At 40.8% G+C, this 27649-nt stretch overlaps 1 protein-coding gene across 1 annotated transcript in view; it reads left to right on the top strand.

Annotated features, from left to right (window-relative positions):
- Positions 1-280: 280 nt before the first annotated feature.
- Positions 281-27649, top strand: part of large1 (LARGE xylosyl- and glucuronyltransferase 1) — a 139994-nt gene continuing 112625 nt past the window's right edge. The window contains exons 1-2 of the mRNA XM_076076049.1: positions 281-941; positions 23693-23879. Coding sequence (XP_075932164.1) covers positions 23774-23879 — 106 coding nt within the window. The 5' untranslated portion in view covers positions 281-941; positions 23693-23773. The remainder of the gene's footprint in view (positions 942-23692; positions 23880-27649) is intronic.

The following is a 27649-nucleotide window of genomic DNA, read 5'->3' on the forward strand; positions in this document are numbered from 1 at the left end:
CAATGGTCGCAATGGCAAAGGTACATATCAAAATGTCCACGACTCTGACCATCCTGCTACGTTGATTTGAACATGGGAGAAGTTTGCCTTCAGGTCTTTTTGCCAGAAAAGAGTTAATTTGAACCTGAATCATGATCATTTTTAAACCTAACTAAGTAGGTTTGTTGAATAAAGCTAAGGAGGTTTTTGGCAAAAAGGAGGCAAACTTGTCCCATGTGCACTTGATTTGAATGGGAATGTCCGTCCAACTCCTTATCTACGGTATTTCTATTTCCACCAGTCCTGGTCAAGTCCAGACTCCAGTCCGCTATAATCCAGTCCTTGTTGTTCTCCGTCCCCTCTCTGAATGCAGCGCTGTGATTGGACGATGGATGCTTGTCGGGAAGAAAGCTGCTGTGTTGAGGCCGAAAACTCAGACACAAGCAGGACGATACTGGACTGCCTCAGTGGAAGGGATATATATTTGACTAGACACCAAGAAGGAATTTGGGCTAACTGAGCTTCAGCAGAGCCCCGACTGGGTCTCCGTGCTCCTGCTGTCGAGGCCGCCGCGTTCCGTTTCTCCTCCCCGACAGTGTGTCGCTGCCTGCCGCAGGTTACAGTAATCCAGACCCGCTGCTGTTCATGGATTGCGAGGAGAGCGAAGCTGCTGTGTGGCGAAGCAGACACCGCAAATCTGTCTGAGATTGTTGAAGGAAAGATAACGACTCAGATGTTGCTGCTGACGGACGAGGCTACCAGCTGAGGATAAACATCCCGATAAAGATCCAACTACATGGAACCAGTCAGCGGCGGACCACCGTCTCGTTTAGCACCAGCAGAACTGATATGAATGACCTATAGACGCCAGTCTCTGTTTGAAGCAGCACCGTTATCTTCATTACCAGGGCAGTATTTAATGAAGGCATTCTAAAAGCAGCAGTTTAAAGCCTCTGCATCAGGTGAGTGAATCCGCAGTTATTCACGTCTGACCAGCAGACCCTCATTCGGCTTTAAACCGCGACATTTGTAGCACGAAATGTGTGATTTTCACTTGTTATTATAACCTGATACCTTGTGTTTGACTTCGATGAAAGCCTCTCTATTTGTTTCTTTATGTCTAGAGTTCAGGCAGCGATACAGCAGTAACATCAGGCTCAACCTGGGTAACGCGGTCCTTTAATCCCCCCAAACCCCAAATGTAGGAGGGGGGGGGGCAGCACATGGGTTCACAACCCGAGTTTGAGTTTAGAAGCCGTGCGACTCGTTGTCTTCTAGAAATCTGGAAAGACGGCGCAAAACTCGTCCTCCTTTGTCTTTTATAAGTATGCTAATTGGTGTCCCTGTCTGGTCCTTGCGCGTGCTGTTCCTGAGCTCGCGGGCGCATCAACAGCCGTACGTTACACGGAGCGCGTCGGAAGGCAACAGTTGCGCACAGAAACGCAGTGAACAGCGGGAATGGCACCGTGTGGCAGCATTGCTAACCCCGCTTTAATTTGAAGTTAAGATATATGTATACACCCTAAGCAGTAAGCTATATCAAACTACATTTATATAAAACATTCATATTGTTACTGTCCATAGTTATTGTATGTTATGGTTTCTTTATGTTTTCCTTTTGACCACATTATTTTTGCCTGGACCACTCCAGTATGAAAATGACTTGATTTCAACTACACAGAGGAACAATGACCATTGCTTTTCTTTTGAGTTAACTGGTTTTGTATTTCACTGCTGTCCCAATGAAAAGCCTGTATCTCTGAACGTCCACTTCCTGTGAGCAAAGAGGAGCAAAGAGGAGCCCTGTTTCAGCTTTGTGACCTTCTATGTATTCATACTGTCCAATGGGTTGTAAAATACTTCATGTAAGGCAGTGAGGAAGAAATTTCCTGATTTCTCAGGCCAGAAAGGAACATTTAATGGAAATCACAACATTTCAAGATGAAGTATGATTTTCACTGGTTGGGTTGATCTAAGATCCAGTGGTTCCTGACCCGGAGTGGACTGGTCTTACAACTGAGGCAGAAAGACACACTTGAGTGTTACAAACTTCATCAAAGGGCAGCAACTAATGGTGATTCACCAGTCATGAATTATTCAATTAAGCCTTTAGCCTCAAAATGTCACACAAAATGCCAGATATAAACCGCAAGGTCCCAGAGTAGGGCTGCTACCAATGGCTACTGTTGTTATTGATGATATTTCGTCAATTCATTGATTAATCATTTTGGTCTATGACATGTCAGGAAATATTGACAATACCACCACAATGTGCGAGAGCTCAAGGTGATGTCTTGAGATTGTTTGATCTGACCATTTAAAAAAACATTTACATGATTACAAAAGAGACGAGCAGAGAATCACTGATCAGTGTGTGCGTTGATGTTCTTAACTGCAGCACTATCGCTGACATCAAACGTGTATTCTTTGAACTACAATTAAAGCCATCTATTGCTGCTGTCAAATGGAATAACTCAAATGTTTTTAGGAACTAAGAAACGGCATTGGTGACATTCCACTTTGAAGGCCTTCGACTTCATTCTCAGTTTGTACACCAGAGTCACAACACATTTCAAGCAACGCATCACAGAAAGCAAGCTCTGACCTGGTACTTGATGTTATCTTGATTGGAAAAGGTCTCTAGAACATGCATGTGTTGGATGCATGTTGAGCAACTTCACCTCGCCTCAGAGAATTCAGCATTTAGATACAGACTCCTCCACCTATGAGTCAATAAGAAGACAGTCAATGTCTCCATGTGTCCCTGGAGACATCGTGCGTCAGTATTGTGTCTGTCCGTCTTCCTTAATGAGCGTGGAGGCTGACTCTCAGGGGATCTGTGGTGGCATTAAACAGCCACATTCAGGTGGTGCACTCATCACCATGTAGTTACTGGAGATATTGTGGAAGTTAATGCCTCCACTGTAGATACGGCCACACTCCCAAACCACCGTATGAGTGATGAAGCTGATGGAACATTTGACCTCTACAGACAGCCAGGCGAGATCCACGAGTCACTTGTTTGATATCTTAGATGTAGGCACTGGCTTTTTTTAGTCTTTGGACTAAAATTGGAAGAAATAATACAACAAACTTCAGACTGTGTTTGTTGTCCTTCACACTGTGTGCTGATCCAGTAGAGAAAAGTTGCTAAACAAGCCCTTTCCTGGAGTTATTTTGGACTGTGTGATAGCATGTCCCTCACTGGATGTATTGCACCTTACAGAGCCTTGGAGTCATTTCATTTAAACAGCGGCAAACACAGAATACAACCATGCATTCTGATCATCTAGCTGTACTGATCGGCATCCTGACTTATGTTAGAATGATTTTACACATTGAGGCTGAACACTGTCGCAGCCTCACAGCAAGAGGGACCAGGGTTCGATTCCCGCACTGCATGGCCCTTCTGTGTGGAGTGTGTGTTCTCCCCGTGTCAGTGTGGGTTCCCTGAGGGTTCTCCGGCTTCCTCCCACAGTCCAAAGAGGTTGATTGACTACTGTGAATGTGAGCGTGAATGGTTGTCTGTCTCTAGGTGTCAGCCCTGTGATAGTCTGGCAACCTGTCCAGGTGAATGTTGCCTTCACCCAATGTCAGCTGGGATCAGCTGAACAGGATAAGCGGTTAAAGATAATGGATGGATGGAGGGAAAGCATTGAATTTAGGCATAACTTCAGTTTCAGACAGATTGATACATGCTGATTCGCACTGATGCTATTTACAAAAACACTGGATTAGCATGACGCAATCAATGCATTTTGTCCATATCCACACACCAAACTAGAGCTAGTCTTCACCTTGCAACGTTATACACACCACATATGTTTATTTATGCAAACTCATCAATCAACAGAGAATGGATAAATACAATAGTAATTGTGCTGCATTTACTCAAAGGTCAGAAAAAATGTATTTGTATAATTATCATGTTTCCAAGCAAGAGGCAAAATCCCCCAACAGAAAATGAATCTGCAACTGTGTTGATAATCCATTGAATCTTCAGGCCAAAGGGTCAAACGTTCCCTGGTTCCCTCTTCTTCAGTCACTGATTAATTTCATATGTGGCACTAAACTGAATATCTTTGAGTTATGGACTGACAACGTGACACAAACAATAAGCACTCCCACTTCAGAGCTGAGAGAGACGCAGGCAGGGTGTTCTCTTCATTGTTCACACAACTACTGACTGAGTGTCTGAATATGTGCAACGGTATTCCCATCGTGGGCCCTCTCTGTGACAGCGGGCTTTTTGCCCCGCCTTAAAGTGTGCCGTTTTGGAACAGGTATAAACACTTTTGGCTTCCAACTATTTAAATGACACACTGTACAACCATTCACTCAGATTTCTTGCTTTCATAGGAAGAGTTGCTTGACACCCTTTCTGACCTCTTGAGGCCTGCTGAGACCCTGGTAATGCTCATCTAGATATTTCTGTGGTCCCAGGAATTTGGACTTGTCATGTAGATTTCTCGTCTTGTCTTGTGTTTTCAATATGAGGCCTACAGGTGGCATTACATTAATAAACCTAGAGCTGAGGTTTTGGTATGTTCCCTTCGTGGGTCAGCATAAGAAAGGAAGTACAATACCTTGATTTATTTAAAGAGGGGTATCATCACAAGGGCTGGGTTGCAATGGTCATTTAGGTATATAATAGTATATTGATATACAAGGTATTATACAAGGTACACATGAATACACATTGATCATTTCTTAACATGTCATGAAATTGATTGTCAACAGAAATGATGTTGTTTGAGTCCGATGAGGCAGATGATGTTGGGTCCGTAGGGCCCTTGGCCCCCCCACTTTACGCCCATGTCCTGCATTGCCAAGGAGAGTAGGTGAAGAAAACCAACGCTCTGATGCTCTCAGTACTACTGTGTGAAAATGGCCAAAGCCGGGTTAAAGGTCAATCCACGCATTCACATAAGATTGTTGATATAAGAGCAGCGTAAGTTGAGTTTAAAACAGATTTTTTTTATGTATCGATAGTAGTTGCAGACATATTGATACACTATCATTTCAAAAAGGTTTGCGATAGTAAGCTGTATCTATACTGTTGCACAGCCCTACTTTCTAATCTTTTCTTGTATCAAATTTGGTTCTGCTTCCAACATTTGCAACTTACTAAAGTTATGTATTCTCTAATAGCCAGACCACAGCGCTGTGGCTTCACACTGTCCTTGTGGTACAGCGGAATAAACGCTCTGGCTTGTTTGTATTTCTTTAAACCGATCAGTATCGTGTTGGGTGGCAGGAATACACCCACAAGGTAAAACCCAACAAGTTCACAGGACTCAAAATGAGTGGAAACTGAATATTTAAGTAATGGTAATATTTTTAACATTAAGTTAAAAATGATATTTATTATAATTATATTAACTTGCACTGACCAGTTTCTTAGCTCAATGAATTCACTTGTGCACAACTTAAAGCCTTGGGGAAGTCTACTCAACAGAGGAGTTTGTGCCGACTCAACAGAATTACACCTCATCAACTCAAAATGAACACGATGTCACTTTTTCACTTAGTAATGCTCACAAATATGAATACAACTCCATGGTCACAATCCGTTTTTGTTAATTAAGTAATACAACAGCAGGCCCTTTCAAAGGCATTAAGAGTCATAATCGGAGCAAAACAAAATATACAGTTTGTATCTACATTTTAGAGAAACAACATAAAATGTCACTGAAAGTGAATTTCTTCTGGAAAGCATTTTTTAGGCATAATGCCAAACATGACCTCGTTCAGATTCCTCAATGAGAGTTCTTTGTCTTAAAAGGCATAGTGGTGATGTTTAGAAGTGAGGTCGTATCAGGTACTTCTACATATCGGTGTGTTACCTCCAGAAGTTAGGAGAAACGGACAAGAGTACCAGCACAGGAGCAAAGCTACGTACTGCTGTGAACGGGGCAGCAGCTAAACATATTTTACTCTACACTTTGACAGATATAGATTTCCTCTGTTTTAGGTGATCCACAGCAGTACATCTCTGTAACCTTGTAGGAAACACATGGATAAACCGTTCTAAGGTGCTTTAAGTGGATCTATGGACGCTGGGTAACCACTGGCATTCATTGCAACACACACTTGATGACGAAACAGTTTTCACATTCCTTTAAACTTTTACAGTGTAACTTTGTCAAAAAATAACTTAATTAGTAACAACTACATCTGACACTTGTAAACTATATGGCTGAATATACTGTAGTTACTTTAACTGGCACACAAGCAGTGTTACTGAGCTTGACAGAAGCTTATATGTGGATGCACTATTGATGCAATGTGCATTCAAACTTCTAGCTTTGTTCACTCTCTGAACAAGTCATTAGTCAGATTCAGTAGGCACGGTTCTGGTGGTCGGCTCTCATGAAGACGCATCAGTATGTTCTGAATAAAGGCGCATGTGTGAATGACTTTCTTTGGATAGTCTATGGACAAGGCTAAAAACAGCCAGGCGGGGGAAATGACTCACAACAGTTTCATCCTCGGCTCCAACAGAAATGCTGTCGGGGCTGAAGTGGGCCGCTCCACTAGCGTTGTCATGACCACAGGGAGGAGAGTCACAGCACTATCAGCACTATCTGGCTCATCTTCCCGCTGCAGAATACAAATATTACAATTATGAGAATAATTCCAGATGCAAGGTTGCAAGTCATATACTGTATGCTCATTTGTGCTCTCCACACTCTTAAAGGGATAGTATAGAACAGGGGAATTCAATTATAATTCAACGAGGTCCAGTTAGAGAGAATGTCCTCATCAAAGGTCTGGAACATCACAATAATGTTGAACCTGTGCTATGATTTAGTTCCATATATGTTGTAGCCAACAGTAATATCAACGTCTGTATGTAGTCAACAACTAAAGAAAGTTATGTTGAATAATATCTCAACAATATTTATTGTCAGTTTTCAAATTTAACTGGATGAATTATAAATACATAATCTAATAATTTCGTATCATTTCAAGTAAAATAAAGGATGCATTTAAGAATAAATTACATAACAAAAAGCTTTTGAAAAATGTTTACCTTGAAATGAAGTACTTAATTTTAGAAAAATAACTAACTGAATTGTCTTTGCCCTGCAGCTTAAATTCAGTTCATTCAGGTGAAGTGATGTCAACCAAAAAATATTCTGTCTTCTAACAAGATAAATCAGTAGATTTTTTCACTTAAAGACGAAGTCCATCCTCCTTTCTTTGTTAACAAAGAGTTTAATGACGCGGTTGTACAGAACATCGGTGCGGTTCAGTTCCAGCCAGAGGTCCTCCTGTGAACGTGTTCGTTGAGTTGTAGATCCACTCGGGTCTCAGCTAAAGTTTTCAAAAGCACCGTAGCTTGTAAGTGTTCTGTTGTGCTATGGTGTCGTGTTGCTGCCTTGGTTAGCCACCTCAGGTTAGCGTAGCGTAGCTCCAAACAGCTCCAAACACCAAGATGCTCAGTCGCAAATAAAAACGCATTCCCAGCCATAACATGTGCAACGCTTCTCTGAGGCTGTCAGCCAGGAATATCGTTCGTAGTTGCTGGACGTGGCGCACAAATCCTTTTCCTGGCTGGGTCAAGGCTGATGTCCAGCTTTTCTTGAATTGTCCTCCAGAAATCCTTTTCTTCTCCTTCAGCCATTGAGTGTTAAAAAAACAAAGCTACATCAAGCTAAACGCTAAAAATGTCATGTCAATGTCATAACTTCTTACATATCTTTCAACTTGAACTCTTATTACTACTTCTAAGTTCTGCTAGCTAGCTTCATAACAGTCACGCTAGCCCACTGATAAATCACGCCACACGTTGATGCTGACGTACTTGGCTAGGCCAGGTAGAAGGCTCTGGCACGTCAAAGAATACGCCGAACATATAACAAATAATTAGAATACATGTAGTGTAATTATGAAAAATTATTAAATTATAAAATAGCTGTAACTTTGTGATTCTGTTTAGGCCAGCAGAGAAGGCTTTGCTGACCCTGACGGCCCACCACTGCCTCCCAGTAATTGCATGTGGGTTTGATGCTCAGACTAAACATCAATAGTGAACCTCCACACGACTGCCAATTTCTATTATATCGTAATCTATTTGAATCTGTAAAATGTTGGAGGACATATTCAAGTTTCCCGTACAATATCTTGTGTTAACGTTGTAGTGATTGATATTGACATTTCTGTTACTGCACTGAGAACTTACATTGTAGGTCTTGAAGGATGCAGTCTTCCTCGCGCAGACACACTGGGAGGGCACGAAAGCTATTTTATTCATCATCGTTCCTAGAATAAAGAATAATAATCATTATACAAATATTTGTCCAGCCCATCAGGCACCAAAGAGTCTAGTAGTTCTAAAGACAATTCATCCATGCAGCTGCACTGATCTAAAAGCCAAGTCAAAGTTACACAAATGGAAGCTTACTCTGACCCTCAACATAAACATCTAAGGGATTTGGAACACACTGCAGGGGTTCAACCCCACACTAATTCATAAGCCCAGCAAAGTTTTACTATTTTAACTTCACAAATGTATTAAGATGTTTCTATTTTCTTTATTTGTTTCAAATTTCCAAATTTGTAAGCAAACTCCTTAAAGGAATATCTGAGTGCATAGGTTATGTGCTTAACGTTATAGCGAGTGAGAGAGAGGGTGATAGCCTCACTCACAGCCGCTCCTGCAAGAAGTGATTTAACAAACAATTTTAAATTCTATCCAACAAAAAGTCACAATGAAATGCTGATTTTTTTTTTTTAAATATAATGTTTTACTATTTATGTGGAACACCAATACAATAGCTGCTTTCTGCTGATTCAGCTGATTTGGAACACACTGAAATGCATTTGGCAGCACACTCTATAGTCCTACATGTGTACACAACCAATGAACACAATGTATGATTAGTTTACTAAATAATAGCCATGTAAAACCACAGTGCACTGATGCAATAAGGGCAAGGTTTAATGTCGTGAGCGATTCCGTTATAATTGCTCTCCAAAATACACCTGGTTGCCAGTATATTAGGTACACCTAGCTGAAACTAATATGCAATAAATACTATATTCATGAAGGTTATCATTTTTCAATTTATTTTGTATAGCCCAAAATCACAAATTTGCCTCAGAGGGCTTTACAATCTGTACACATGCAACATCCTCTGACCTTCGACCCTCACGTCAGAACAGGAAGAACTCCCCAAAAACCTTTAACGGAGAGAAAAGAGGAAGAGACCTTAGAGAGAGCACCAGAGGAGGATCCTCTCTCAGGATGGAGTGTGATAGATGTCATGTGTACAGAATGAACAACATAACAGAGTTACAACATATTTAATGCATATGATATAAATGATTAATATGAGAGTAGTAAGCAGAATAATGATGCAAAAATTAGGACTACTAATAACAGCAGCAGTGAATATAGTAGAATAATAATGATAATAAAAGAAGTTATTGTATCGGTAATAGTAATAGATAATAGTCATTTTCAGCTGTTATTTCAAAGAGGTGTTGATTCAACTTCATGGTAATTTTGGACCTAATCGTTTGTGGTGTTGAACAGTATTGAAACTGTATTGCAAAATGGGACTGCAATCTGCATTTCGTTGTGCAACCCTGTTGCACAATGACGATAAAAAAACAACAGCTTTGTATTATACAGAAAGGTGTCTGTACTTATCAATAGATGACCTCATCTATGAGGTGGACAAAATAAAATGTCTATTAGTAAAAATTCTTATTGCAGTGGAATCAACACCTCTCTGAAAGAGTTTAAGAACAGTATAACCTTATTAACCATTATAATGTTAGTACAGGACTGTTTTGGACTACATTAGTTCTGGCTTGGTGTACCTATTTGAACTGGCAGCTAATTGTAGATGTGTGACACACTTTTGAATGCAACACATCAAAAACTTGCTGTTTCATGACCACGGTGAAAAAATGTTCCTTAAATTAATAAAAGGCAGTAGCCAATTCAAAGGGCTGGGGGAACCCTTGGGTACATGGCTAATAAAATGAAATGTAAAACCACAAAGAGTATTTCAGAAGACATCTCAACGAGATTTCTTTGAAGCTCACTTTTCTCCTACGAATACGAGGCGAGCGATCGTCAGCCACGTTCGCCAGCTAAATTCAGTTAAGCTAACTTTAGCCTTATTGTGCCTACGCCTGACAAAAGATAACTGAAGTCTCATAAACTTCACTCACCAACCCAGAGCGCTTGTTATAAGCAGCAGCACCACAAACAAAATTCTTTCCACTGACAACGGATTGTTAACGGGTTATAGCTACTGGCAAAACGTTAGCGTTACATTACTTTTAATCAAGCTAACAAAATCACGCTAAACTGCCCTCACATACAGCTTTGGTCGCGGTCATCCAAGTCCACGATTGTTAGAATGCAATTTAAAGAACGCAAAACACATATTTATCTGATAATCTGGGTTCTCTCTGTTTTTCGTAAATTAATTGGGAGTTTTGCTACGTTACTTACCAATTAGTTTTGTTTAGCAGAGGATAGTGTTGATGATTTTAATGTAAAGTGTCTTTGAGTATTCTGAAAAGCGCTCTATAAATAAAATGTATTATTCTTATTATAGCCATCTTGAATTTCCGTGGAACATCAAGACCGACCCTGAACGTCGATGACGTCATGACGTTCATTAAAACCGCATTAGTCGGTCAGAAAACGTAGTAGTTTAATGTTGGGTAAGTGATTAAATGGTTTTGAGTACTGTACCCATGTTAGTAGTACTGTTTGGGCTGTTGGACAGTCAGTCAGACTCCTCTTTGTTCTGCTCAAATCAGTCTCTAAAAACTATTTTCTTCTCAAACAATAAGTATATGTAAAGTTTTGCTGGATATTCATCTTCAAAACATCCAGCAAAACTTTACATATACTTACATATGCATATACGTCTTTTTTTCAACTGCATCAGTGATGCAGCCTGTGAGAGCCCTGAGAACACACTAGAACAGGGGTCTTCAACGTTTTTTAGGCCAAGGACCCCCAAACTGATAGAGAAATGGAGCAGGGACCCCCGACTATATATATTGTATAAAATTGTGTTTTATATTAAACTGGGCCTAGTGCCAAGTATAAACATACCTCTTTATTGTGCATTCAATACTAAGCTATTCAAATAATACACAGGTTCATATACTCATGTCTTTATTTTAAACATGTGCAAGGTACAATGAGTAGGGAGGCCGTGCCACTGCCATTTATAAAAACACCTTGTCAACTGACACCAATGCCAATATCAACATTGTCTGTCAATTGCATGATAATCATCATACAAGCTATTCACACTGATGTTTTCATTTTAAACATGAATGTGGACATGAAAATGAGTGATGGCCTATTAGTGCCACTGCCATGCATAAACATACCTGTTATCTTGCATACAATACTGAACTATTACAATAATGGAAACATTCATGTTTGGAAAAAAAAAATATATAAAAAAAAAAAAAAATTGTCTAATCATCCAAACATTTCGCGGACCCCCTGTAGTACCTCCGCGGACGCCCTGTTGAAGACCTCTGCACTAGAATATTGAGTCTACTACATGTGAACTACATGTCACTCTAATCTGTTATAATCCCATTTCAGTGCCTCCTGGTCAGATTTGAGTGACCCCATGAGCACGGCTTCTTTGTGGTTGCCGAGCGCTCGGTCAGCCACAGTGTTGCTCACACTGGACTTCGGTAGAGGAAGTTGACTTCACTAGTGTTCGGCACTAAGCAGAAACAGGCCACATGCCTCGCTGCTCTGTCCTCCTTTTCCATCAGCCTCCTGTCCTTTACAGTTAGTTCAGGATCATGGCACGAGATTGGGCTTGTGAAAGGGTGTAGCCTGTTTTGCTGTGTTCTCTGAGTACAATGATGCAGCTGAAAAATAGGAGGCTGAAGATTCAGCAGGCAGCATGCAGAAGGCTCCTCTGCTAATAAGTAGAACCCTCCACAGCCCTACTGGATGTCATTACTTTTTATCTCCCAGCTGTTCACCAGCAGTGCCACTGCTCCCTTCTGCCAAATATGGTACAAGCAATGTGCCTCTGTCCTGCTCCCATCACGTCTTAATAAGGCATTATGGAACATTTACTGAATGGACACCTATGTGAGGGTGACGGTATTCATTATTTCATATTTGAGAAGTGCTTTGTGCTCCATTTCATTTCTACTCAAACAAAACATTTGTGGTGGGAATCTTTTGATTCAGATTCTTGGTTTAATGATTAAATTCAGAAGCCAAAACTAATTTTGCATTTCATTGGACCCTGAAAATAGTCCCCCTGTTTCTATCCATTAAATCAAGAATACAATTTTTTTTCGGACCGAACAAGAAAAGACAGAAATGTGTGTATGTCACTTTTTTTAATTTAAAACAGTGAACGTTAACGGTTAGTTCTGCCTTGCCTCTCTGCTACACAGTTGTGATCTAAAAAGCTGTACAAGTGCAGGACTTCGTGTATGTTATCCTGTATGATTCTTGTAATGGGAAAATATGTCATAGTCTCATGTGAAGGTTTAAAGAATGTAAGTCCTAAAAGTGCAGACACCAAACTGTAGTTTCAGTAGATGACTTTAATTAGTTTAGTATCCAGGTGTCTTGTTATCTGTTGAATTGTGCACTGTTTCTTTCTTCTTCGTAAGACAGAGACACAGAGAGGCCTTGACTAACAGAGATCCTCTGTTTGAAATACTTTTAACTTCCTTTATGACGCATTATCTGAAGTTGTAAAGGCGTAAACCTTTGCATGCATATATGATGTGTGAGGGTAAAGAATGTCTATTCTGTCTCTGCAATGGTCATTTTAACAATGTCACAGTGGCTTCAAAGGAAGCATCTGCTGTGTGTTTAAACGGTTTATTGTAAGGCAAACTGTGAACAAAGGGATTTGTAAACAGGAGATAAAGCGCCTTCCTGACTGTCTTAAATGAAGTATACTAAGGCTCGAAGGATGACCTGCCTTTAGCTGTGTTCTTTGTGTATTCTTGTTAGCTAAGCAGATAACAGGAAGCTGTCTGAGCATAAATGTCCATGCATTGTGACTGTTAGGCAGACCACTCTTACAGATCACTGCAATGTGTCTGTGAGACTGTTCTCTTTGCTTGCAAGCAAATAAATTGACTTTACAAACTTTGATCGTTCATCAAAACTCTGTTTATTTTACATTGATTGAAAACCTTCACTTTCTTCTCCCGACTAGTCATAAGAAATATTCCACAACATTCTGAATCATACAGGATAGGAATGGAGATTCTTATGTGTCCCTACCTCTACTACAAATATGAAATCACTCATTTGCCTTGAGTTGGTTGTTTGTCCGGGCTGAAATGTTGAAATGTCTTCTGTGTGATCGTCTCTCGTAGATGCTCAGCGAGCAGTGAGACTGCTCAGTACCAAGGGAAATGAACGTCATCATGTTATGTTTAAGGAGACAAATGGACACATTAAGTAAACTCCCAGGTGGTTCAGTGTTGTCTGCTGGATTTAACTGATAAAGACAGACACTTTAATAGCAATGAGTGGTGATGAATGTGATTAAAAGCAGTGTAGTTTGAATGCAAATGTGTGAAGTGAGGCCTGTAAGGCAGCTAGACGCACCTGGGCCCGAGAGTAAGCAGGCCACATGGTGGGTAAACAAATGAGATCATTTTGAATTTGGACAGAAGGGTAACGGAGAGCTGCACCGCAGTCCAACAGCTACAGCCAGTTAACATGGCTAACCCTGAACACTGGCCAAGGTTCATGTCCCACGGTGCTCTGCGTGGGCTTATTACATCTAACATGCATGTTAGCGTTGTTTTGAATGGGGGCTGGCGGGTATAATACACGGTACCAGCTGAGGGGAAACTCATTTCCCTCTCTTTAAAAATTGGCATGTTTTAATATAACAGCACAGTTAGAGGCTGGAATAACAGATGGACTCTCCATACAGGGAATGCATTGTGTGAAAGTCCCATGCAACCCCAGCAATAAGATCTGTTTACCTGAGTAATTTACTATTTAATGTACATTCTGTGCTATGGACATGAAAAACCCACATGGTCTGTCCTGAGTGATGTTTCAAGATGTTCTCTTGTTCTTGGTCCCTCACATGGCATGTGACCTCGACAGCCTAAAGAATGAATCATGAAAACTGATCATTGGATACATTTCCGCATGAATTTAATGTGTCATTGAAAGCTCTACAGATTTGTATGTTCACAACACTTGGATTGGGCTGTGAGTGCCGGATCACTATTAAACTGTATAGTGAGTTTTTCCTGATGGCTTCAGAGTACTAATGCAGTAATTAGCTCAGTCTGCCACTGAACTAAGGTTTACTGTCACTGTCAGTAAACCTTAACATGTATTCATCTCCAACTGTGATTCATTGACTAAACAAAATGTTTCAGTGGATTACTCACTGATTACAGATGTAATTGGTTACTCATTATTTATATATACTCAAATTAGATTTTTAAGACCTTGTGTTTCTAAATTGGCCTTCTTTGTAAAATCCTCAGATCTGTTAATAGTGCTTCTATCAGTTTCACTTTTTGTGATGGTCATGTCTAAAAAGCTCTGAATGCGCATGCCTATAGTTAAGGTTAACAGGACCAGGTGCCGCGAACACCTCCGCGCATGAAGCACAGGCTGTGATTAGGTCACCCCGGAGGATCTCCTTGGAGCCAAGGACATGGTTAAGATACCAGCTAGGATCTGCCATGGATAGGTCTGGGCCTCATCACAGAGGGAGGGGAAGTTCAAGGTGGCTGTGTCTGTAAAACTAAAATAGAGCGTTGGGTCTCAAACTTGGCAGATGGGTTCAATCTGATCAGGTTTTAAAGATAGTTATGGCCCAGGTTCAGGTCTCAGTTTTAAGGCCACCTAGAATTTTAATGCAGGTGTCAAGGAAGACAGGATATTGACCCTCAATGTCTCAGTTTGTGTCCAAAGTCTGACTTAATTCCCAAGTCTGCAGCTCTGAGGGTCTGAAGTCTGTTTTTAAATGGATTGTTTTTGGCATCCAGCATGAAAAGAAGAGGCCTTTGTATAAATACAAAAAAATGGCTTCTATCTTTCAACGATCATGTCGTGCTGTGAGCTTCACAAACAAAAATCCATTCACCCCCATTGTATAGGTTTGATGGCAGAAGTCTCAGAGACAGAGATCTTAAAATCACCAAATAAATCCAAACTACCTGCTTGGCCCTGCACTGCAATAAAATGTACAAAGCTTGTGATGTTCTATTTAGTCTAGAGACACTCAGAGGTTCAGCTGTGCTATTTTTGATATTGTGGTACATTGTGTTGTTGGACAGGGATTGGATTACATTGTATTATACATTTGTCCCATGTTCCGAGACTAAATAACAGAGGAAAAGGGAGGAGGGTCATGATCATTAATGTTTGAATTGATCAAAGGTTGTTTGGCCTGGTCTTTATATTTGTTTTTAACATTTGTTCCAAACCACAAAGCTTCAGTATATCTCCAGGGAACAGAGAAACCAGCGGGATCTGTGCCTTGATCAAACGGTTCCTCTTAAGCAGAGGATGCAGGGGAGAGGCTCTACAAACAGACATGGACAAATCCATCTGTGTGTGCTGATGTTTCTTAGCATAACCGGATGTTGTCTGACAGAGGAGATCAAGAATACTAGTGGTACTTATTTCTTCAAATTTCCCCATGAATCCAAAAAACATTTGTAGTCGAAAAGACGATTTCATTGCTTTCATTTGAATGTCTAATACAAGGTTGCCAACTTTGGTTACCTGGCTGGAGTGAGATCTTGATGAAAACATATGACAGTTACATTGTCAGATAGAGTAAAGTAGTGCATATGTTTGAGAAGAAAGTTCCTACAAAGGTTTAAAAGTATCTTATCATTGTTATTCTTTCTTAAATCATTTTTAAAAGTCAGTGTTGAGTCCTCTTTGTTCTTTGCAAACCACTTGGTGAAGTTGAGTTGCCGTCTCATCGCATTTTTAAAGGTGCTTAGTATGAAATTCAGTACATATTCAGCCATGGTGTTTTACCCTGTTAAAGAGGTAGTTGTGGGTTATGAACTGATGTGTTACAAAGTTCATCTGTGAGAAGGGTACGCAGGTAATAGGGTCGTCTCTGGATGCAGAGGAATTGTCCAGGCCGCTGGGCCGTCCACGGCCATTCTAAATAAAGGCGGTATATGAAATTTAATATCATATGTGAAATTATGTCCAGTATACCATAACATCATACCGGCCAGCACTACCCAGAAGTACTTTTTATTTTACCTAATTGAAAAAAACTTAACTTGGGGTAAAAAGCATCTCACCAAAGGACATATTTATATAAACATCGAACAAAAAGTTCGGAAATTAGTGTTTGGTAGATTATTTCTCTGTTGTAACAATGCTTCTTGGCAATGAATGTTATACCGTTGGAAAGCCTGTTTATTCACCTTTCAAACGGTGCCCCATTTGTAAGGAACATGCATTTGTGGGATGAGCAGCACAGCTGAGTATGTGGGTTGCGCCCATGAACAATTTGCCAAATCTTCTCTGCCAATGCCAAACAGCTTATTCTGCTGTTGCTATCGACTCTTTGGTGTTGTTTGGTGGATTGGATGATTGAAGTCTATCAGTAACAAGGAAGAAACGAGACATATTGGCAATTTTACAATTTATTCATTTAACAAACAGGAGCCTCAGTAGCGTGTGGAAGAACCATACACAGCCACAACAGCCTGGCTCCTCCTCCTCATGCTGGTCACCAGCCTGCTCACACACTGCTGTGGGATGGCATTCCACTCCTCAAGCAGGATTTGTGGCAAGTCAGCCAACGTGGTTGTGTTGTTCTGCAACCAGTGGCAATCCCATTTCTCCACAGTCTGGGACCGAACTCCATCCTCTAAGATGAAGACGCTCGCCCCCACAGAGCGGTTTATCAGAGACTACCTCCAGAATGTGGGAGTAGACAGGATGGAATGGCCTGCCAGCAGTCCTGACCTCAACCCAAGTGAACACTTGTGGGACCAGCTGTTCGTGCTAGAGTGACCAACACAACCACGTTGGCTGACTTGCTACAAATCCTGCTTGAGGAGTGGAATGCCATCTCAAGAACAGAGAAGGCAGAGAAGATTTGGCAAATTTTTCATGGGCGCAACCCACATACTCAGCTGCTCATCCCAGAAATGCATGATCCTTACAAATCGGCCACCGTTTAAAAGGTAAATAAACAAGGCTTTCCAACGGTATACAATTTATTTCCAAGAAGCATTGTTACAACAGAGAAATAATCTACCAAACACTAATTTCCTAACCCTAACCCTTTTTCCTTCATATCCATCATTACTATGAATATTATTTCACACTGCTCTCTTTCACAGTAATGGAGTTTAGTGCAGGGCATTTTATTAGGGCCCGAGCAACCGACAACGTCGGGCCTGCGAAGGCCCTATTGATATTGTAGGCATCCGTTATTATTAGGGCCCGAGCTACCGACGTCGGGCCGCGAAGGCCCTATTGATATTGTACCCGTTTGGGTAAACATATGCATGGTTGGAGGACTTGCCATGCATGAAAACTCACCAAATTTTGGGGACTTGTCAGGCCTGGTGAATATAGCCATCTGAAAAAGAATGCATCTTTCTGTGTTAAGCAATGGCTCTCTAGCGCCCTCTACAAGTCGGACCGGCGACGCCCCTCGGCCAGTATGTCCGATTGACTTGAAATTTGACACACATGTCCACTTGAGCTAGAGCTACAAAAAAGCCAATCAGACCCCTAAGCTGCGCCTCCTTAGATTTTGCGCCATATTGAATTTAGTGTAAAACACATTTCTGCGAACTCCTTCTACATGCTTAGTCCCATTACTACCAAATTTGCTGTGGATCATTACTGGATCTACGTCATCAAAAGTTATTAAAAGCTTTTTGATATCTCTTTTCGTTTACAAGATATGTACCAATAAACTTCTTAGGGGCGTGGCTTAATATCAATACATATAACTTCTCAACCGTTTGTCCTAAAATTACCAGATTTTCAGCATATGTGCACATTGCATCCTCTAACATACCCTGATATTTATTTTGCATTCAACAACTAGGGGGCGCTACAGTAAACCCTCGAAGTTGTGCTTTTTGGCACTTTTTGCAGATTTCAGCCTTCGCACTTTAACAAACTCCTCCTAGAAATTTTAAGCGATCAACTTCTACTTTGGTCAGGATGCTCTTAAGACCTTTGTGATTAAAAGTTATCAAAATCGAGAGTTTTCATCGAAGAACCATGACGTGGCGTGGTGGCCATTTTGGCTCATTGTTTATGAAAAAGAAGTTGTTATAACTCCAAGGTACATTATCCAATCCGCACAAAACTTCTTATGCATGATGTTACTTCAAGCCTAAACATACTTCAATTGAAAAAAATGCAATAACTCATAGCGCCACCTACTGGCTAAAGGAAATGTCATATTTTATACTTTTATTTATTCCTCCTAGCCAGGTGATCTGATGACTCTCAAATTTGGTAAGGATAGCCTTAAGAAATTGATGATAAATCGCCAAGAATATTGTGCGTTTTCGTTGAACGCTGTTGCCGTGACGACGCATCGTTCGCCATGAAAAAGGAAGCTGATGGTTTAGTGGGTTAAGATGCTCAAAAACTCATGGAACTTTGTACATGTGTCATAGGTCATAGGAAGACATAGTGTATATGGGTTTTTGGTTTGACCGTTTTAAATTGCCTCGATTAGCGCCCCCTACAAGATTTCAAAAGAGCAGCCCCAGCGCTGCGTTTGAGCTACATGTATGAAACTTGACAGGCCGATGTATCCTATGGAGACTTAAATATAAGTCTCTTGGGGCCGTGCTCTAAACCCTACCGGAAGTCGGCCATTTTGATGTTTGTGTCATTTTTCAATCGATTTTGGCCTATTTCTAGTCGCTATACTTTAACGAACTTCTCTTAGGGAATTTGTCTGATCCTCTTCAAATTTGGTCAGTAGAATGTCAAGACCATTGTGATTAAAAGTTATCAAAAGCTTTATGTTTGACGGAATGGCTTAGCCGTAGCAGGTGGCTACTTTATGTGATTCCCCATGAAAAAAGCTGATGTAACTCAGCTGGACTTGTTCCAAACGGTCCCAAACTTCTCATGCTTGATAAAACTCATGGCCTGAGGATGTCTACAAGCTAATTTCCCCTAATACTCACAGCGCCACCTGCTGGCCAAAGGAAATCTGCGTTTTTACACTTGATATAGAGCTACATAATGCACGTGTTCTGTAGTGCCAGGGAGCGGCTACAGGAAGCATCAGACTATTTGCAAAGCATCATTTCCAGCATCAGGCGGTCCACGCGGGATTAAAAATGTCTCGCTCGCAGACCGACGGTCTGTCGGTCTGACGGTCAGACCGACGGTCCGACGGTCGCGGACGTTCTCGGACGCGCAGGCCGGAGTCCCGCCGGCACCCCTGACGCGCTGCAGATTGCGAGGGCCCGTTCATCGCTGCTCGCAGCTTTAATTTGATTTAAAATGTCCTTAATCCAAAGTGGTTTTATTTCACATTTTCCCACTTTAATTTGACCATATAAACAAGCGGGGCCAGTTTTGTGATTGGCTGTCCTCTCATTCAGGTTGAAGCAACAGCCAATGGGTTGTTTATGGACACGCTAGTTGCACGGTGTGAGTGCGGCTGGGGGCCTCTGTTGCATGTCATTCACTACAGTGTAGCAGGTCACGTCAGATGGAAACCTCACAAAGACTAAACATTCATTGCCAACTTGAAGTAACTGACTGTGCTGCAAACACACTTTTCTCCAGTACTGTAAATAAGTCTTTCTATCACTCAACACATTCATTCTACTGTTGGAGAGAGGACAGGAATGTCTGCTTTGTGAAGATGGTGATAAGTATTGATGGTCTTGAGCAGTGTGGTGATCGTGGTCCTGTTGCTCTGGCTGCGTGTCATTTAGTCATATTTGTGAATAAATGTTTAGCAGTATGAATAATGAAAACGGCTGGGCAATAGCAAGCTTTTTAACAGACATTTTAATGACAAACAATGTCTCGTGATTTAAGACAATTAACATTGAAGTGTCAATCAAGGGGTCTTGGACCCCCCTGAGTCCCCTGTGTTTCGCACACTGGTCTTGAGCTATTTATGATCTTCCCACTTCAGCTTCCTTAACATCCACTTATTATTTCATCTTCTATATGGCTTTATAAAGATTATTGGTTAATCCAACCAGCGGTGACGGTATTATATCATGTTACAAAGTAAAAGGGATACTCCACTCAAAACATGATTCTACCAATGTTCACTATTGGAAATGTCAGGGAACATATCTTAGGAAAGCAACAAATATTTCAAAATCTGGATGTGTTTATTGGCACCAAATAAGAATCAAAAAGAGATAGAGACCTACATGTGTTTTGGGAGGAGGCTGCCTCATAATGTCAATGTATTGGGATTAATTCCATTAGTCGTTTTAAGTTGTAACTGAACTGTATTGCTGAGCAACCTGGATCCTTTTTTATTTAATGTTTTCACATGTTTACTGTTATCCTTTCAAAGTTGTTTCATCACAGCCAAAATGGGAATATTACACTTTAATAATTTACATCTCTGAAGAGTGAAAAGCTGACATAACCTTTTACATCTTAACCCACATGAAGAAAGATCTGCAATGTAGATGCACATGAGCAGTTTTACTTAACTGGAGGTGCGTGTTGTCTATTTTTCTAGACAGACAGAATTAGCTGTTGAGCGCAGTGCCATGCTTGCTGGAAATACTTAGATTTTTTCTGAGAAGATTACTCTACTAACAAAAACAATCCCATCTGATTCTGAAAGGCTTGAAAACTTTCAGCAAACCCATCCTCAAAACTGCACAGTGTGGCATCGGCATGACAGGTTATCAAGGCTAATATTCCACGCTTAACAGGTTGGTTTTGGAGGAGGCACAAACCTCAGAGACAGGTTACTATAAACCAAAACAGTCTGCATGGATGGAGTGATGAGATTATTTGGTCGTGTGCATGAACTGACCATTTGACATGCTGGGCCTTCATCTTCAGTGTTCTTATGCGTGATCTATAAATGAAGGTGGCAGACGAAGGTCTGTGGATTATTGAAGTATTCATTGCATAGCACAGTATGAATTCAAACTCAAAACTATTGAGTTTGAATTGTGTTGTGTTCGGTACCTTTGTCCATTTCAAGTCTCTGTTTGAGATGTGCCATAGAAAAAGTCTGCAGATGAAATGAAAACTAACCTCTGTAAATCTGTCATCTTTGAGCGTTTCCCATCTTCACTGCATCGCCGTCCTTCACACAACAATTCTATCAGACTCTCTCGGCATGTTTCCCCATGGCCTCTTTCTACCAATAAACTTCTGCTCCCATAATCATCGCTCATCACTTTTAGTGTCAACACGAAGCAATTTACTATTGAGCTGTGGATATACAATTCTATTTTCTATGAGCTTATTGTTGGGCCTTAAAGGAAGGCTCACCATTGACATCTCTAGTTATGGCTGAACATTTGAAGCCAGGCTATGGATACCACATTACTTTTTGTACTGGGCAAAATTAGAAAAGATTGGATGTGATTCATCTCCCTCTGAGAATATAAATGTCTGTGGGTTTTAGTGAGCATTGGTTGTTCTATGGTGCAAGTTTAGTTTGACCAGAGAGTAAAATGAAGGGAGTCTCTTTCATCTGTTAGTTTGTGGACTACAGTGTCTGAGACGGTTGCTAGAGGAAGATTTATAGAGACTTCTTCTGGTTGAATCTTCCGCCAGGATCCCACTTTTACTTGACTCGAACAGTCGCTGACTTGTACCGGTCGCATAAACGTGCACGTGCTTGCGTGGCATAATTCACCCTAGCCTTCACGCCCTTTGGCTGTCTTTGTGTTCCTATAAAGTTATATAAATGTAGGTAACAGCAGATCTCCTCACACAACCTCTCCAAAACAAGCATCCACTTTGTTATCTGCTTCTACTTCTTAAAAAAACAGCTAAAGGTGTATACGCCAACAACTGGTCTGGAGGAGCATGCACAATTTCATCTTTCCGATTCGTTTTAATGGTGCATGTCATCTGATAACAATTCACAAGTGTTACTTTGTGTAACACTTGTGATTCCGGCTGAATGAAATGAGTGGACGGGCTTATTACATGTTTTAACAAAGATTTCCTTCAGTCTGAGCTCCTGCAACCTCCTTTCTGCTACATCCATAATGCCTTTTCTCCCTCAATCAGTGGCATAACACCTCTCTTAACTACAGTAATAAATGTCTTCAGTTTAGTATTTGCAATGTAAATCACAGTATCCAGTGGAGAGCCAATATCGCACAGGGGTCAAAGGCTAAGGAGCCACTGAAATGACTCATAGTCGGCCTATCAAAGCAGTGGTTGTCGTACTCGAGAGACTAGTTTAATCTGCTTTAGCCTCATTTAACCTCGTCTCACTCTGAGCTCTTCACATGGCCCGGGCCACAATAAAAAAGTGGAGATTCAGTCAGCGCTGGGTTCATTAAGAGTGCTGGAAATCTGCTCCCTCTACTGCATTCTACTGGGTGGCACGATGATAATTGGCATTCTGGTTTGTGTATGTGCCAGCCTCCACAGTGTCAGCTAGAGGTATTATGTTTCATCCATGGGCAGTCTCTGGTGGAGATTAAAAATTGACTGAGGTCAATGGGGTAATGAGACAAATGTGGTTGTAACGGAAAGAGGATTTGGACTAATATCATATAATGAGACTGCTATACTCTCTGCCCTGCATCGCACTGGAAATTGACAAATTAGTTGAGGTCATCAAAGTCAGATTAAGATGTGACTGCCTGATTAAACTGGCAGGTGAAAAAAGATTGAACTGCTTGGTGCTTGCAGTTCTTGAATTTGAATTTGATATGGATGATTTAATGAGCTAGAAAATGTGGCTCCATGGTGACTCTGCCATTTGATTGGTCATGTCTATCCTCTATCTATATAATTTGTCAGAGGTCAGACAACCAGTGGTTCTTTTTTCATCAAGGCAACGCTTTGGTTGATATTGATTACATCCTGTAGAGCTGCATCTGCTGGTATAGGCCATGATGTATGGAAAACTCACTCTTGCTGTCTTTTTCGATTGGGATATTGTAAATTGTTGTGAAATAAATACAGATTTGTATTATTGTACTTTGCTTGCTAGCTACATAACTTGGGTTTGTTTTTACTAATTGCACCAAATATGGTGCCGCAACTAGAGCTGGGTCCATCCAGTGTATGAGCTTAAACTGGTTTAATTTCATGCAAAGCAGCTGAACTTAAGTTATTATTATTACATGACAACATTATGACACATTCTGGTAAATTCAGTAGTAGCCTACATCAGCAAACTGTGCCGACGGCGCTAAATCCAACTTGTATTGTATTCGTTTTAATAAGCAGTATGACAACGTGATTAACATAAAACTGTTTATAAACCGACTAATAGAGCCAATAGTGTCTGACAGGCTGTCTGCATTTCACTGGCCAGTCGAAGCCGGCAACATGAAGGAGATGAGATGGTTTTACTGTTGTACATTTAAAGCCTACAATGAATAATTATTAACGGTACTACAGGATCTTGAGTATATTACTCAAGATGGTTCTTTTGGCGCAGGTGGTTCAGATGAAGCCATGTGCTCAGCTGTCCATACAGGATGTGGAACGGAAGCATCTTCTTTAACATAGTTTTTCCTTCTCTCCCCTCTCCTCTAGTGCCATGAATCAGCCTGGACAACAGCTGCTACCCACATAGAGGTCACTTTACCTCTCTTTCCATTCGCTTCGGACCAAAGGATGCTGGGAATGTGTCGTGGGCGCAGGAAGTTCCTGGCGGCCTCTCTCGCCCTGGTCTTCATCCCAGCACTCACCTGGCTTTACCTGTCAGTCGGGAGCTTTCAGGGTAAGCACAGATCTCTAACATACTGGTGGTGCTTTGTAATGAAACAGGCTATAGACATTTTCTGCCTTCCACTTACTAAATCATTTGCCTTTTGAAAACTGCATTTGTTTTTGATTTGTCAATCCCCAAACTACTTTTTTTTCAGCTGAAACACAATGTTTATGTGTATTTAGTAGTGTTGTTGATGGATTCAGGTCTTAATCTTGACATTGTAGTGCAACGTATTTGAATTCAACATATTGGCTGTTCTGCAGCCAGGTGACTTATATGGAAGCAGCTTTGGTCACCAAGATAGACACATAGCTAGCGCTAATGCTAGTTGCTAACATACACAGAGCCCAGCCATGCATGTAAACTTAAATTCACAGAATTGTATAAGAGTTTATACTGTATTTTGTCACCATAGCAGAATTTTTACAGCACTCTTACCTTACCATAATCATAACAATAGTCAGCTTATGTTAATCGCTAGCATGCTAATTGGAAGGGTAGCGGTCATCATGAACAGTAGGTTGAAAACAGTCAAATCTGGCTAAATGTTAAAGTAACGTCGACCAAGCCCAGCAGTTCATGTGGTGCTTTTTATGATCTGCAACTGTAGCATAAAATGACGGTGGAATTAGGAAGCTAGCTAGCTAAGCAGCCAGCCCTTAAATAAGACAACTGAACAACTTAATGCTTCATCCACACACGTCTCTTTGTTATCACCAGATATTCAGTCACTAACACTGATTCACCAGATGTTGTAATGTGCTGTTAGTCTCATTTACAGTCCACAGAAAAAAGAGAAAAGACTTGTGCTGTGATTGTAATGCTTAACTAATGCTTATGGAAAATAGCCCAACAATAGATGTGACTGGGCGTGTCTTAGCTCCCCCCACCTGTCCATGTTGAGACGTTTTTCATGTTGTAAAAGTATTTTTTGAACTTTCAGCCAAAACGCTGGAGTTTCTTTACTCTTGAACTGTGTTGGTGATAACCGACCAGGTTATCCTTGTGCCGTTGGTCAAAACGTGGACACTCATTGGGTACTCATTGCAGCACAGTGTGCATGTTTTGTGTCTTTTAGTATCCATCCAACACAAATCAGATCATGTTTTACAAACACTGTGTGCCTGGTGTGTGAACTTCTATAGAAATTGGAGCCCGGTGGGGTGAAGGTATATAACGCCACAGTGAGTGACAGCTGTGTTAGAGACTCCTCGGCTCTGATTGGTTGTTTTCATTAGGAGAACTAAAAGGAGGCAGAGGAATCAGATTTCTTTCATAGATTATCTGTTTTATGTACTACTGTCAGGATATAGTGACAGCAAATATGACAAAAAAACTGTTTTTATTCAACTGCTGCTTATAACTTCCTACTAATATTTGGTTAGGATTCCAAAAATAATCTTTAATATTTGTCCTCCACCACTAATTTAATCCATATAGTGTAAGAAATAACACCTTGGTCAATCTCTGCTGAATACAATACAAAATGAATACTTTTTCACTGTATACCATGCCTTAATCTCAAACAGACAGTCTAAAGAAAGAAATATCCTGTAACAAAGTCACCATACCCTCCTCTTTTTCTTCTGGAGGTGCTATATTAATGAACTACTGAGGCCTGTCCAAAGTTGATTACTTCCTACAGACAATATAGTCCGGGAGTTCTTGGAGCTACTTTAATGACTTTGACTTGCAGGATTGAAATACTGCAGTAGTGCAATTATTAATTATGATTAAATTGACAATTTTGACTTGGGGTCACAGTCACTGGAGACTGTATATGTGAATAGGCTCCCATAATGCAATAGCCACCAAAATCTGCAAAGTAATTATTGGATTTGGCAGTAAATTCCTGTCGGTGGGGAGTAGTTTCTGGGACTGTGATAAGTTGTGAAAGGACCTGGCTGCAGGGAGCATCAGCTGTAGGTGAGGCCTGAATGAGTCAGACAGGAACAATGTGCCTCCACTAGCTCAGACTCTCCCTTCCCCACTTCCTCTCCTCTCTCCAGCTCAAACCCCATTCTGTTGCTCTGTCTCTATCTCTTTCTCTTCTCTCTGTTGTGTTTATCTGTTTGACGGAGTGAGAGCGATGGCCAGTCTCTGGGGTCTTCGGTGCTGTGTCTGAATGAACTGCCACATAGAGCAAACCTGCAGAGAAAATAAGGTCTTATCGATAGAGAAATACACTATAGGCCTTAAAAGTATCTATGGCACCATGTTCACATACTTTTGTGGGTTGGTCTTCCAAGGTTTGGGCTAGGGCTGAGTTAGGCCTGTCACAACTTTTGTTGGACAACATATTGTCCCAGAAATAATTACGATAAACAACATTACGACTGTTTTATAACAGCATAATGCAAGTACACCCTTTCAAATAGCAATACACTTTTAATTTGTAATGATATTCAGACATTGGAATGTGAGGAAAATCGAAAAATATCCTTAAAAAACAAAGCATAAAAGAAAAAAGCCACACAGCCAAAACAATAAATATAATGGACTCTCTGTCTCTTTCAACTTAAATGTGCATTCTCTGCTAAATGCCCAAGTCGTTTAATGGTAGGGAAAACCCTGTTGTTCATTCTGGCATCATGTTGGTTAGAATGTTAGAGACACTCTTATGTAAACGTAAACTCATGTAAACACAACTGTCAATATCAGGGGCAGCAAAAATGATAGAGGTCATGTCCATATATGGTAAAATAAGTCAATAACATAAATGATTGAGATAATGTCCTTATATCATACGATAAGTTGATAAGGTAAAAATGATAGAGGTCATGTCCTTATATCGTACGATAAGTTGATAAGTTAAAAATGATAGAGGTCTTGTCCTTATATCGTACGATATGTTGAAATTTAAAAATGATAGAGGTCATGTCCATATATGGTAAAATAAGTCAATAACATAAATGATTGAGATAATGTCCTTATATCGTACGATAAGTTGATAAGTGTTGGGAACGTAAAGGAGCGTGTTTGGTTATCAGCAAATATGAAACTAAACTATCAACATCAATGGAGTTATTAACATCAATAAGTTAATTAGTAATTACTAATAAGAACGGGGCACCACCCTGCGGACAGGGACCAATAACCAAACTATAAACTAAGTCTCATAATTTGTGGTCACTCACGATATTAACAGTCTGAATACTATTACACGTTTGGAGTGCGAGTGAAGGGTTAAGTTCAAGCACAGGCCACTACATCCAGTTGTTATTACACACCTATGCACAAGTAATCACAGACGACTGCTCTTTAAAATATAACAGAGTTTATTAAATCAAAATAATAAATGATCAAATCAAGTAATATCACAATCAACAAACGCTATCATACAATTATGTGTCTAATACCTTAACTCAAATGAATAAAGTGGGGTAAGGGTGTGTGTGTGTGTGTGTGTGTGTGTGGAAAGGAAGGGGGGGGGGGGGGGCCTACTCAACAGTGATGGTGGGTAATCTCAATAGGGGCGTGTGAGCCTACAGGCAAAGATGGCGGAGTCTATAGACCGGCGACCAAAATGGCTGAGAGGTGGCTGCTATAACCACGTAGGTGGTTATAGCAGCCAAGATGGCGGAGTCTATAGACCGGCGACCAAAATGGCTGAGAGGTGGCTGCTATAACCACGTAGTTACGTGTGTGTGCGGGTTAGTAGAGGGAGAGAGAGAGAGAGAAAGAAAATCGAGCTCTGAGCGCGGTGCTCTGCGCAGTAGTGAGGAAGTGAGGAACAGCACGCTTTTACGGTGATAGTTGCGGTTCTAGATCTCACTCGC

This window comes from Anarhichas minor, unplaced genomic scaffold (assembly GCF_050575085.1).
Source record: "Anarhichas minor isolate MPS153535 unplaced genomic scaffold, ASM5057508v1 ptg000055l, whole genome shotgun sequence".
In the NCBI taxonomy this organism is placed as follows: domain Eukaryota; kingdom Metazoa; phylum Chordata; class Actinopteri; order Perciformes; family Anarhichadidae; genus Anarhichas; species Anarhichas minor.